The 14,421-nt window shown below is 44.4% G+C and overlaps 1 protein-coding gene across 2 annotated transcripts in view; it reads right to left on the bottom strand.

The window, feature by feature from the left end:
- LOC122556941 overlaps positions 1-12,491 on the bottom strand; it is a 48,579-nt gene extending 36,088 nt beyond the window's left edge. For both annotated transcript variants that reach the window (XM_043704182.1, XM_043704183.1), the window contains exons 1-2: positions 12,426-12,491; positions 10,139-10,233 (exon numbers count right to left, since the gene is read on the bottom strand). In XM_043704182.1, the coding sequence (XP_043560117.1) occupies positions 10,139-10,233; positions 12,426-12,460 (130 nt within the window). In that variant the 5' untranslated portion in view covers positions 12,461-12,491. The remainder of the gene's footprint in view (positions 1-10,138; positions 10,234-12,425) is intronic.
- Positions 12,492-14,421: the final 1,930 nt, after the last annotated feature.

Raw genomic sequence — 14,421 nt, 5'->3', positions numbered from 1 at the left:
TTATCTGTGGCCTAGCTCCATACCTGCCTTTGGTCCATATCCCTTAATACTTCTGCCAAACAAGAGTGTATCTAGCTCAGAATTAAAATTAACAACCGATCCAGCATCCACTGCCATTTGTGGAAGAGACTCGCAAACATCTATCACCCTTTGTGTGTAGAAGTGCTTCGTAACAACTCTCCTGAACAGTTGAGCCCTAATTCTCAGACTATGCCCCTTGGTTCTAGAATTCCTAACCAGTGGAAATAGTTTATTTTTATCTGTCTTATCTCTGCAGAAACCTGCCTTGTTTTGTTATGCAAATACATTTATATGTGAGGTTGTGTGGATATCGTTTTTGTTCTGGGTCATAGTTTAGGCGTTAACCAGAGTTAGCCACTTGCTTTAAGAATAGAACCAATTAGTTTGAGCTCATTAAAGACACCTGGTGGACATTTCTTTTATTTCAAATAATCGTATTAAAGAGAAGAAATTAGCTGTTTTGAATTACCACATTGACACTGACAGTGAAACTGGTGGAGTAGTGGGGCTGGGGATTACGTCCTGGGCTGAATGGCCTGTGTCTGTTGTAACATCTAGAGATGGGAGCCTGTTGGTCTCTCCTCACTGTCTGATCCTAAATGTAACTGAGTATAAAATAGGGGGAATGTCAGTAATATTTCGCCAAACTTTCAGATTTCCAACAAACAAGGCAAAGCATTACAGTCAGTTTTTTTCTAGCGTGATAGTTGCACTCTTGTGCAACCCTGGGGTAAAGAACAATCACGCTTTAGAAACAGCACTTAAAGTGTTGGTGCTCTAATCACATCACAGCCAACACACGTTTTGAAAGTTTGTGTTGTAGAAACAGCGTCCCCAATCGCGTTACAGTGAGTCCGCATTGACGAATCACAGAATAGCGTTATAACAGAATGACCTGTATGTGAAAAAGGACTGATTTAAAAAAATCCACAAACATCTTGGATCTTGTCTCTGGCTAACATCTAATGAAGTCCCATTCACTCATCACCCCAACTTACAATTGCTTCTGTTTAAGCAACCCATTCATTTCCAATCCCTCCATGGCCTTACCACTCAGCGTCTCCTGCAGCCTGACACCTCTGAGATTTCTATACTCCTCTCATTCTAGACTTGTTGAGCATTCTCGACTTTTATCACTCAACCAACAGTGGTCATGTCTGCAGTTTCCTGAGGAGTAAGCTCTGGAATACCCTCCTTAAAATTCTCCAACTGTCTTTTTTACTTTCGTCTTTTAAGGCACTCCCTAGAATCTTTCATATCATTGTATGTGGCTTGAGGTCAGGAGTAGCACCTATTGCATCCAGAGTACTGGATAGATGACTGCCTGTGGTAAGTGTGAGGTCTAAGGTTTGGATCTGGTAATCTTCCAGTGTCTGGCACAGAATGCTCTTCATGTTGATCAATGAAGCAGCAGATAGTGGACATCAAAGTGTCCTCTGAGAGCAGAAAAAGGAAGAGAGAGCTGTTGCCATTGGTTACACACTATCCCCACTCACAGTCTCCCTGATGGGTCTTACAAACAAGATGAAAGTCTCACTGCCACAAAAGGGTACTATGTAAATATAATACCTTCACCTCATTTAAATCCCCCCCCCCCCCCCCCCCTCCCCCGCCACCATCCCTCTCTGAGAACAATAAGCATGAGGCTGAGCAGATCATGAGCCAAGTGAGGTGAGAGAGCTGAGAATGAACAAGGTGGGAGTGAGGGGCAATGTGCAAAGTTGGGTTGGGGTGCTGGTGGTGGGGAGCATTTGTAACGTCGAAGACACTGTGAAAGAAATTGCTACAAAAACAAAATGTAATCTTCAGGCTGTTTTTAAATCAGCTTTCTTATGTGCAGCATCCCAGTTCCGAGAACCATTATTAGCTGAAATTAGTAAAGCAATGTGGCAGCTTGCAAGATACTTATTGTATCATCTCCAGGGAGAGAGGGATTGGACAGTGTGCTGGGTTCATACTCTGTCCTCTCACGCCAGGGAGCTCAAGCTGAGCGCTGTCCAGACAGATGGGATAAAAGTCTCTTTGGCTCATGGGCCCTAAGGGTCTTGAATTGTGTATGTGTTGTTTATGTTCCAATCCACATCCCTCCCCAGTGCGCGCCCCCACCACGTTTCCCCCGAGAGCCCACACTGCAGCACCGTGCTTCCCTTCGCTTCAGTAAAGCAGACACCTACAACAGGCCTCCTTCACCGAGAGGCCCAGCAGTTGGCGAGTGCTGGGCGCACGCTCACTTTCCAGAGATACAAAACTAAACAATACAAGAGTAGGCCATTCGAATTCTTAGCCCTGTCGCTGTAATGCTGTAAATTCACTTTAATAATACAACCGCAGGCAATCCTTGGCTTTACAAACAGAGGCAGATATTCAAGGCAGCGATGTGACAGGAAGCCTCCTTGTTCCTGCCCAGTTGGTTGTGATTATTTTCTCCATGAAAAGGCCGAGGAAAGTGGTGGGAGAGGTAACTAATTGTGTAGGTTGGGAAATACCTGTCCTCTCCTGTCCACCTCAGGAATTAATTTCTGGGCAAGAAAGTGCTTTGGTGGCCTTCCCCATATGGGGCTGAACTGGTCAATTAACAGCCACTTCAGAGTTTGAACCCACCACCAGCCCAACAACTGCCCTCCCAGCAAGTGAGAAAAGTGGCTTCTTTCCCTAAAGAGTTGACGGGTGCCACCACTTGCCCTTAATTTGAGGGCTGAGGCAGTGGTTCCTGCTCAGAGCCCTACCCAAGGCCCTGACCCCTCTGTGGCTCTCTCTTCCTGCGAACCCCCTACCTCACTCTCCCTGAGCCCACAGAAGTACCTCTGCTTCTCATCGGTGCAGCACCTCATGGGCGAACAGCTCAGACTGAGCAGCCTCAGGCGGGGCATCACTTCACTCAGTGAGGTTTTTGATTGGATGAGGAACTGGGGAGACGGTGTTTAATTGCCTGTAGGGGCTTGATTCTGGGAGTGTTTGATGGGGAGTTAACGTTATGCATCCCCCACTTATCATCCACAGACAGAACTAAAACGTAGCTACTGTGTTTGCACTAGATTACACGATACAGCCTCTAATGGACTGTGTTGTCTGGTCACTCCTATATCTCACTGTGTATAACCATCTGGGAAATGCTGCACACAACAACAGGAAATGAGGTTTTGGTCTGTGTGTGTGTGTGCAGGAATAATTATGTGTGGGGTATTCACAAAGGAGAAGGATAATGGTGGATGGCAAATCTCAGGAGGGGTATATTGATGTTCTGGGGAATTGTGTAGGTTGGGAAATACCTGTCCTCTCCTGTCCACCTCAGGAATTAATTTCTGGGCAAGAAAGTGCTTTGGTGGCCTTCCCCATATGGGAAGGAGGAGGTGTCTTGAAAAACGTTAAGTAGAGAAATCCTCAGGATCTGATGGGATCTATCCCAGAATGCTGAGGGAGGCAGGTAAGGAAATTGCTGGGACCTTGCACAAAATCTTTGCATTCTTTTCAGCCACAGGATAGGTCCCAGGGGACTGGAGACCAGTCACTGCTGTCCCTCTGTTTAAGACGTGTAACAAGGATAATCTGGAAAAAATGCAGAGCGATGAACCTTATGTCAGTGGTAGTGAAATTATTGGAGGAGATTCTTAGGAATAGGATTAGCTCACATTTGGAAAAGAAAAACTGGACTAATTAGTGATGGTCAGCATGGCTTTGTGTGAGGAGATTGTGTCTCTCAAACCTGACTGAGTTTTTTGAGGAAGTGATAAAGCTTATCAACGCAGGCAGGGTGATAGATGTTGCCTAAGTGGACTTTCGCAAGACCTTTGACAAAATCCAAAATGGTAAGTTGATATAAAAGGTCGCAAGGGAATCATGGTGAGCTGGTGTTTTAAAAAATTCTCAAGGTCAGGTTCGTAGGAGAGTAGTCTGACACAGAACAAACGACCAAGAGGCGAGTCTGCTAGAATATGGGCATTTTATTCCCCGCAGCGTCGCCACAACCAACGGGTCTGGCTTATACTCACTCTACATGTTACCGGAACTGGGAGCCGTCAGTTCTCGTAGAGCGGTTGCCAACAACCCACGCTCGGCGGTTAAACGTAACCCCGGAGCAGACTTACTGAACTGGAGACTTTTCCAGCTGATATACTCTTTTCCAGATATAAACATTCATGTGAACAACAGAGCAAGGCTAAAAAACACATTCCATTCTGGTTACATACAGATAAGAAGATTCACACGGGGAGGTGTGTAATAAGATTCACACGGGACTAAGCAACACCTCCATTCCGGTTAGATTCACACATGTATTGGGACATAATTTTTAACCGTTTCACCACATTCCACTGCTTGGCCCAATACATGTGTTACATTATGATTCACACATGTATTGGGACATAATTTTACACCACAGCTGGTAAGATGGATATAGAACTGGCTTAGACATAGAGGACAGAGAGTACGGGTGGAAAGGGGGTGTTCTGATTGGAGATCTGAGACCAGCGGTGTTCTGCAGGGATCGTGCTGGGAAACCAGTTGTTGGTAATAAATATAAATGATTTGGAGGAGACGGTAGGTGGCCTGATTAGTAAGTTTGCGGACAATACAAAGACTGGGGGAAGTGTAGATAGCGGGAATGATTGTCAGAGGATACAGCAGGATATAGACTAGAGACGTGGACAGAGAAATGGCAGATGGAGTTTAATCTGGACAAATGTGAAGTGATGCATTTTTGGAGATCTAATGCAGGAGCAAAGTATACTACACAGTAGAGTTAGATTAGATTAGATTACTTTATCGTATCATAGAAATATACAGCATCCAAAAGACCCTTCGGTCCCACCTCATCCATGCCGAGCAGATATCCTAAATTAATCAAATCCCATTTGCCAGCACTTGGCTCATATCCCCCAATGTCCTATTTCCTATTCATGTACCCCTCCAAAAGCCTTTTAAATGTTGTAATTGACCCATCCTTCACCTCCAGCTGGGGCAGCTCTTTCCATACACTCACCACTCTCTGCATGAAAACAATTGCCCCTTAGGTCTATTTTAAATCCCCCTCACCTTAAATCTATGCCCTCTAGTTTTGGACTCCCCTACCCGAGGATAAATACCGCGGCTATTCACCCTATCCATGCCTCTCATGATTTTATAAACTTCTATAAAGTTACCTCTCAGCCTCTGACTCTCCAGGGAAAATAGCCCCAGCCTATTCAGCCTCTCCCTTTACCTCAAACCCTCTAACCCTGGCAACATCCTTGTAAATCTTTTCTGACCCCTTTCAAAAAGGTTTCACAACATCCTTCCAATGGGAGGGAGACCAGAACGGAGTAGTATTCCAAAAGTGGCCTAACTAATGTCTTGTACAGCAGCAATATGACCTCCTAACTCCTGTACTCAATGCACTGATCAATAAAGGTATGCGTACCAAACCTTCTTTGCTACCCTGTCTACCTGTGACTCCACCTTCAAGAAACTATGAAGCTGCACTCCACGGTCTCTTTGTTCAGCATCGCTCCTCAGGACTGGCAGTAAATGACAGAACCTTTCGTAGCATCAACATACAGCGTGATAAAGGCATACAAGTCCACAGTTCCCTGAAAGTGGCAACACAGGTGGATAAGGTGGTCAAGAAGGTGTATTGCATGCTTGCCTTCGTTGGTCAGGGCATTGACAGGTTTTGTTGCAGCTATATTGAAGTTTAGTAATTTCCCATTTGGATTATCGTGTACAGTTCTGGTTGCCACACTTCCAGAAGTATGTAGAGGCTTTGGAGAGGGCTCAGAAAAGATTTACCAGTATGTTGCCATGTTTGGAGGGTATTACCTATGAGGAGAGATTGGACAAACTTGGTTTGTTTTCACTTGAATATTGGAGACTGAGGGGGCTGATTGTGTGTTTCTGTGTGTGTGTGTAAGAATCTTTGCATATGTGTATGTGAGTGTAAGTGAATGGATGTGTGTGTGCATGTGGATATTTGTCATGTGTGGTGTGGGGATGGTGGTGATGTGTGTGTGGGTATATGAGTATGTGTATGTAGTGGGGGTTATAAACCATGGATTAACAGGATCGGTAGAAATAAGATTGGTTGAATGATATGAAACAGAGTGTTGTCCTCAATGGATTTTTTCAGGCTGGAGGATGGTTTGTAGTGGAGTTCCCCCGATTTATAGTAACAATCTGGATCTTGGAGACTGGCTGCCTAACCTACAGTATTTCTCCAGCATTATCAGCTTGCAAGGCAAAAACATGCAATGAAATTTCAAAGTCTACAAACGGCACAAAACTTGGAGGAACTGTAAAATATGAGGAGGACAGCGTGGAACTCCAATAGAACATTGACAAGTTGATGGAGTGGATGGATAGGTAGTACATAAGATTCAATCAAAGTGTGCCATGAAGAATTAATGGTAGGAAGAACATTAAAAGACAATATATAATAAAGGGTATCATTTTAAAGGGAGTATGTGAGCAACGGAACTTGAGTATATATTTGCATAGATCATTAAAAGTAGTAGGGCAGGTGGTTCCAGGGATGAGAAACATCGGTTACAAGGATAGAGTGAAGAGGTTTTCACTGATCTGAAAGTTTCTTCCTGGTCGCCCTGACTGTCTCTAGTTTCTCATCAGAGAGTCGCAGCTGACAGAGACTACTCAAGGAAAGATCAGCTGGCTTTCTTCAAATTTACAGTGGGTTTTGACAGAGAGAGACCCCCCCTGAGATGAAGAAGATCAAAATGCTTCACGATATCTTGCTCCCAGTCCCAAGCTCTTCAGTTACCTGGCAACCAATCACACAGCTATTGGCAGGCAGAAATCCTTCCTCTGGGGATAAAATAAGCACTACCGCACTTAGGTGGTAGTGTGGGGGTTAAAAAGAGAAAAAAAATACTGAACCCCTCAGTTTGTATGCAATCACTTCAGATAGTGTTCAGTACAAAGACAGTGCATGCAATGCGTCAGGCTACTTGCTTATTCAAACATGTGGCAAATCTTCAAAATACTGATATAATTACTAAGTCTTATTCCATTTCTTTTCAAGGTGATGATTAATCTTACCACAGTTAATTATTTTAATTTTGTACGGCCTTTACTTGCCTTTTGTTTAACCTTTGTATTTCTGTCACACCGTACTGAATTCTTCAAATTGTGTGTCATTGAATTGGAGGACCACATTGCCCAGAAAAGGTTGTTCAGCCCATTGAACCTGTACCACCATAATACAGTATGTCTACGCTACCCCCGCTTCCCAGCACTAAGCCTGTAGCCTTGAATGGTTTCACATTTCAAATGCCCATCCAAGTGTTTTTTAAAGGGTTGTCAGTTCCTGCCAGAACCCCCTTCCAGCCAATTCATTCCAGACGCCCACCAACCTCCAGGTGAAAACCACTTTCCTCAAATTTCCTGCCTTTCACTTTAACTAAAGGGAATAGCTGCTTTCTGTTCTCCCCATCTATGCTCCTCATAATCTTATACACCTCTATCAGGGCACCCCTTCAGCCTTCACTGCTTCAAAGGCAACGACCCAAGTTTATCCAACTTCTCTTCATAGCTAAAATGCCCCAGGCCTGTCAAGATTCTGGTGAATCTCCTCTGCACCTCTTCCAGTGCAACCACATACTTTGTATACTGTGGTGACCAGAACTGCACACAGTACTCCAACTGTGGCCTAACTAAAACCCTGTCCAGCTCCAACATGATCACCCTGCTCTTAGAATCTATGCCTCATCTGATAAAGGCAACCAGCATCGAGTGTGTGGTGCTGTAAAGGCACAGTAGGTAAGGCAGCATCTGAGGAGCAGGAGGATCCCCCCACCCAGAACTCCCCCTCACTGACGACAAACAATCAGCCCTCAGCAAAGGCCTTCACCCCCCTTTTCTCCTGGATCAATGAATTCAATATGCCTTGTGACGTCAAACACCTCTTCTGCTGCTTCCACCTCCGAGCTTACTTTGTCCACTAAGACTCCCATCCACCTCCTGAGGACCCCTTCTCCCATCTCCAAAACACCCCATCCGCCTGGACACCCTGTGCCGGTCTGCTACCCGCCCTCGATCTCTTTATTTCCAACCTGCTCCTTGGCTGCTGCCTGACCTGCTGTGCTTTTACAGCACCACTCTAATCTCGACTCTGATCTCCAGCATCTGCAGTCCTCACTTTCTCCTGACAAAAGCGGCCGTCCCGTTAACTTGTCTGGCCATCTTCCAAGATCTCTGGGCAAGCACCCAAAGAGTCCTCTGTTCCCCGAGCTTCCTAATGTCCTATCATTCAGAAGTAAACCCTTGTTCTGTGGTAATTTACTGGATTCAAGCTTTTTAAATTTATTTCTTTGTAATATGACATTTTTGTACTCCTTACTGGTTTATTAAGCCTTAACAGGGGTTACTTATCTTAGTTTAATGATCAAAATAATATCTGTTTCCTCCTGTCTTCTGCAGCCAGACTGATGCATCCCACATTTTCTCAGCTGAAATGGGATCTTTTCACACCCTTCAAAGTCCAGAACACTTCTTTCATCTGCATAAATAATGTCCCCAGTTGAGGCTTTGTAAACCTCCTGCCAATATCTCCGCTTCATCACTAAGTCCCTGTCCCTTTAAAACTCAATTTTGTTTTTTCTGACTTTTCTTCTTCCACTAGATACTTTCACTAGATTTCTTTAAATTTTAAATCTGCAGCTTAAATGAATTCCTGTGGCCTTTCCAATTCTTTAGTTCCCCAGTCTAAATTTCTCCTGTGGCTCTTACCCTGTTCCTTGTAGCTGACCCTAACCCATAACACTAACCCTAGCCTCAGGCCGTGGAGACAATGCTCGTTGTGAGAGGTGAGAACTCCTTTATATTAATTTGCTTTCATTTAATGCTCTCTTCTTCATTTTTCTCTTTGAGATCTCTAAATCTTCCTCCTGGAGCCTTCTTAGTTGCTCCTGACAGAGTGAGCCCCCCCTCTTCATTAAGGCCTCTATTTTCTAATCTCATGATCTGCTGTCTTTTTCCACTTGCATCAGGGATTTGTACCAGCTTCTAAATGAGGAGTGCTGAATGTTGTGTCAGTAATGGACATGAGAGGGTTAATCTGATGAAGCTCCACCCTCTTTGGTAGAGAGCACAACCTGATTGGAACATTAACAGTGTGGGATAATTTGGGGCAGTTGTATTTGGAGTCAAGAGTGTGGTGCTGGCAAAGCACAGCAGGTCAGATTTGGAGACAGTCCTGTCTTTGATTTGTATTTTTGCCGTCAATGTAATGCAATCTATACATGGTTGCAATAAGCGTTATCTTGTTACTTACTTGATATACAAGCCTCAGCTGCTGAGGCTTATTAGTTATTTATCCTTCACCACAAATTACTAAAAAACCCCTAGGCTACCAGAAGAGGAAATACTGCTCACAGCAGTCTCCCCCGACGCCAAGTAGTTGGTCTCAGGTCTCATTGTCACTGTCCTCTACCGTACTGCTCCCACAGCTGCTGTCTCATAACCTTCTTAAAGTGGCAATATTCTTAAAGTAGGAGAATCATAGAGGTGTACAGCAGGGAAACAGACCCTGCGGTCCAATTCGTCCATGCTGACCAGATATCCTAAATTAGGTAATAAGTCAATTCCTGATGAAGGGCTTTTGCCCGAAACGTTGATTTTCCTACTCCTTGGATGCTGCCTGACCTGTGCTTTTCCAGCACCACTGTAATCAGATATCCTAACTTAATCTAGCCCCATTTGCCAGCATTTGGCCCTTATGCCTCTAAACATGTTCATGTTCATATACCCATCCAGATGCCTTTTCAATGTTGTAATTGTACCAGCCTCCACCACTTCTTCCGACAGCTCATTCCATAAACACACCATTCTTTGTGTGAAGAAGTTGCCCCTTAGACCCTTTTAAAACCTTTCACCTCTCACCTTAAACCTATGCCTTCCAGTTTTGGACTTCCCCATTCTGGGGATAAGACCTGGATTATTCACCCTATCCCCTCATGACATTATAAACTTGTATAAGGTCTACTGTCAGCCTCTGGTGTTCCAACAAAGGTTGCCTCAGCCTATTCAACCTCGCCCTATTTCAAGTTTCACAACATCGTTCCTATAGCGGGGAGACCAAAATTGAATGCAGGATTCCAAAAATGGCCAAACCAGTGTCCAGTACACTCACCTGACTGGAGTTTCTTTCTCCTGATTTTCTTTTCCTTGTGGGGGTCAGATCCACCGAGGTGCTTTTTTCCAGCTAACCACTCCGAGTGCTTTCTGCTATTTGAGGGTGACATCAAACTGCAGTTAGTGGAAGTGGGCGGGGAGGAGGAGGAGGAAGTGGGCGGGGAGGAGGAGGAAGTGGGCGGGGAGGAGGAGGATGAAGGCTGACGTAGGTGGTGGGTACGGACCAGTTCGTCCTCTTGAGGATGATGCAGAGGCCTCTCAGGCTGTTGGGACTGAGGTGGAGAGAGATTGCGGTGTCGAGGAAGTGGTTATGATCAGTGATAGGAAACTTTCAGGAGAAAGGCATCAGGAAAATCACAACTGTCTTGATATTTTAGATGCCACATTCTTAACATTCTGTAACATTTTGCCCTTATCCTTCCTGTCACTAATTTAATGTCCCTCACAAGTGTTATCTTCTGCACACTTACTCCATCAGATCCCATCATGGAGTTTCATAGAACACCGAGAACATAGAACATTACAGCGCAGTCCTCGCCCTTTGGCCCACGATGTTGTGCCGACCTATGAACCCAATCCGAAGCCTACACTATTCCATTCTCGTCCGTATATTTATCCAATGACCATTTAAATGCCCTTAAAGTTGGTGTGTCTACGATTGTTGGAGGCAGGTGTTCCACACCCCTCCTAATCTCTGAGTAAAGAAACTACCTCTGACGTCTGTCCCATATCTATCACCCCTCAGTTTAAAGCTATGTTCCCTCGTGCTAGCCATCACCATCCGAGGAAAAAGGCTCTCACTATCCACCCGATCTAACCCTCTGATAATCTTACATGTTTCAAATATGTCACCTCTCAACCTTCTTCTCTCAAACGAAAACTGCCTCAAGCCCCTCAACTTTCCTCGTAAGACCTTCCCTCCATACCAGGCAACATCCTAGTCAATCTCCTCTGAACCCTTTCCAAAGCTTCCACATCCTTCCTATAATGCGGTGACTATAACTGCACGCAATACTCCAAGTGCAGCTGCACTAGAGTTTTGTACAGCTGCAGCATGACCTCATGGTTCTGAAACTCGATCCCTCTACTCATAAAAGCTAACATACAGTATGCCTTCTTAACAGCCCTATCACCCTGGGTGGCAACTTTGAGGGATCTATGTACATGGGCACTGAGATCTATATTAGATTCCCTACAATATGGAAACAGGCCCTTTGGCTCAACAAGTCCACACTGACCGTCTGAACAGTAACCCACCCAAACCCATTCTCCTATCCTATATTTACCCCTGACTAATGCACATAACACTCTATCCTATATTTACCCCTGACTAATGCACATAACACTATGGGCAATTTAGCATGACCAATTCACCTAAACTACACATTTTTGGATTGTGGGAGGAAACTGGAGCACCCGGAGGAAACCCATGCAGACACGGGCAGAATGTGCAAACTCCACACAGACAGTCACCCGAGGCTGGAATGGAACTTGGGTCTCTGGCGCTGTGAGGCAGCAGTGCTAACCACTAAGCCACCGTGCCACCCTCTTTGTTAATCTGCACTGCCAAGAATCTTACCGTTCACCCAGTACTCTGCATTCCTGTTGTTCCTTCCAAAGTGAATTACCTCACCCTTTTCTGCATTCAACTCCATTTGCTATCTCTCAGCCCAGCTCTGCAGCTTATCTATGTCCCCCTGTAACCTACAACAAGCACCAGCACTATTCACAACTGTACTGACCTTAGTGTCGTCCGCAAATTTACTAACCCATCCTTCTGCGCCCTCATCCAGGTCATTTATAAAAATGACGATCAGCAGTGGACCCAAACAGATCCTTGTGGTACACCACGAGTAACTGAACTCCAGGATGAACATTTCCCATCAACCACCACCTTTCAGCTAGCCAATTACTGATCCAAACGTCTAAATTGTCCTCAATCCCATGTCTCCGTATTTTGTGCAGTAGCCTACCGTGGGGAACCTTATCAAATGCCTTACTGATATCCATATACACCACACCAACTGCTTTGCCCTCATCCACCTGTTTGGTCACCTTCTCAAAGAACTCAATAAGGTTTGTGAGGCATGGCCTACCCTTCACAAAACCATGTTAACTATCCCTAATCAATTTATTCTTTTCTAGATGATTATAAATCCTATCTCTTATAACCTTTTCCAACACTTTACCCACAACTGAAGTAAGGCTCACTGGTCTATAAGTACCTGGGTTGCCTCTATGCCCCTTAAAGAACAAAGGGAGTCTCTATGCCCCTTTCCTGTCACCTTTTAGTGTTGGACTTTACATGGACCAAATCCATGTCACCGAAAAACAAAAAAAACCTGGAAATCCAAAACAAAAGCTGAAATTGCGGGAGAATCTCAGCAAGTCTGGCAGCATCTGTGGAGAGAAAACAGAGTTAATGTTAAATTAGCTATCAGTTGTTCAATATAACGCAGTGCATCTTATCAGCGATTGGCTTCAGTTTCGACTGCTAGATTTTTATACTTGGAATGCATCAGCCAACAAAATGGCTATTTAATGTGCATTAAAGCCTCTTTAGAAGCCCTCTCTTGGAATTTTCTTCACTTGGCTTCTTGATTTGGCTTCCTTTGATTAATTGTGAAAGCTTTACCAGAACTTGAGGTAGAAGCTTGTTCAATTCTCCCCCTGCATCTCGGAACAGCCAAGCCTCTTCTGGCTCATAGTTCATCTACAATGTGACTAATTCAAAAAACACGCACTGGCTGGAACTGAGCAGGGCCGAAACCGAATTTCCAGCGAGTGTCATTCACTGCTTTCATTCTCCCTACCCCGACAGCTGGTCAGCTAACTGTCAGTTTTGGTTCAGGGAGTATTCAGACTGGCTACTGCAGATCCAGCTAATCACGGATTCATGTCCCAGACCAGGAACCTGACAAAATCCAGACTGCAGTCTCAGGCATCCTTTTAGATGAGGGCGGATGTGAGGGATTCCATGTTATGTGATCCTCAGCAGAGGGATTCTCCTGTGGGCCCTGGTTAATATCTATCCCTCAGTCAGTACCTGAGGCAGATTTTCTGGTGATATCTTGTGAATTTGACTCAGGCGTGACACCATGTGTTTTGGAATCGGACAGTTGCCAAGGAGAGGGATGGTACCGGAGGTGAGGAGATGAAATGGCTTTTGGAATGGAATGGGACCCACATCAAAACACTTCAAAATGACTGACCCAACAGTGGTAGCAGTTTAGAATATCCCGGGCTGTGAAACTGGGGAAATGTACATCTTGTCATATGCAAAATGTCATCAAAGAGAATATCAGCGATGCATACCACAAGGATGCCACAGTAATCATGGGTGATTTTAATCTCCAGATCTATATTACTGGGCAGTACACATTTGTAACAATACTGTGCGGATGAATTCTTGAAATGGCTACAAGACATTTTTAGACCAATAAATTCATAGAATCATAGAATCCCAACAATGTGGAAGCAGGCCATTCAGCCCATCGAGTCCACACCGGCTCTCTGAAGAGCATCCCAGCCAGACCCCCCTCTCTAACCTATCCCTGTAACCCTGCATAATTTGGATATGGTATTGTGCAGTGTCACAACCCACTTCGGAAAGAGCACAGATATTCAAGCCCTCTTTCTCCTGGGTCATCTCAAAGTTAAAAATGTAATTTAAAAGTTTAATTAAATTAATGACGCAAACATCCCAAATTTTCCTCTTTGATGATCTCAGGTTTCTGTGTGTAAAAAGAAATTACTATTTCTTATAAGTTTAACTACAGGTAAACAAATAGGAATTATTCATCTATAACAGTTCTAATTTAAACTTTTCCTTAATGAAACCTCTAAAGTCACTGTTTTGATCACACAGCACTGCCCTTGATGTGAAGGGCACTGCTTGTCATTGGCCACCCGGGTGCTTTCCTATCTTCCTGATGGTGGTATTTGAATAAAGATTTGTGCACTTTGTGTCTTTCACTGTGTCTCACACCTGCACACACACACACTGGGTGCTGGGGATAAAATAAGCACTACCGCACTTAGGTGGTAGTGTGGGTGTTTAAAAAATTTTTTTTAAAAAATAAATAAACAGGAGATTTCAGGGAGAGGTGGGCGCCGCAGGGAGTGGAGTGCACCATTTCTCCCTCCAATTAATAAAGAAGAAAAAAAAATAAAACAAAGTTAAGAGACAAATAAAAACTGCAGATGCCGGGATCTAATGTAGAACAAACCTAGGTTGCTGTTAAGTCTTTCATCTCTTAGAATGGGTTGCAGGTTTAGGTT

The sequence above is a fragment of the Chiloscyllium plagiosum genome, chromosome 14 (assembly GCF_004010195.1).
Source record: "Chiloscyllium plagiosum isolate BGI_BamShark_2017 chromosome 14, ASM401019v2, whole genome shotgun sequence".
Classification (NCBI taxonomy): domain Eukaryota; kingdom Metazoa; phylum Chordata; class Chondrichthyes; order Orectolobiformes; family Hemiscylliidae; genus Chiloscyllium; species Chiloscyllium plagiosum.
The sequence above is the reverse complement of the archived record's forward strand: the minus strand, read 5'-3'. Positions and strand labels throughout refer to the sequence as shown.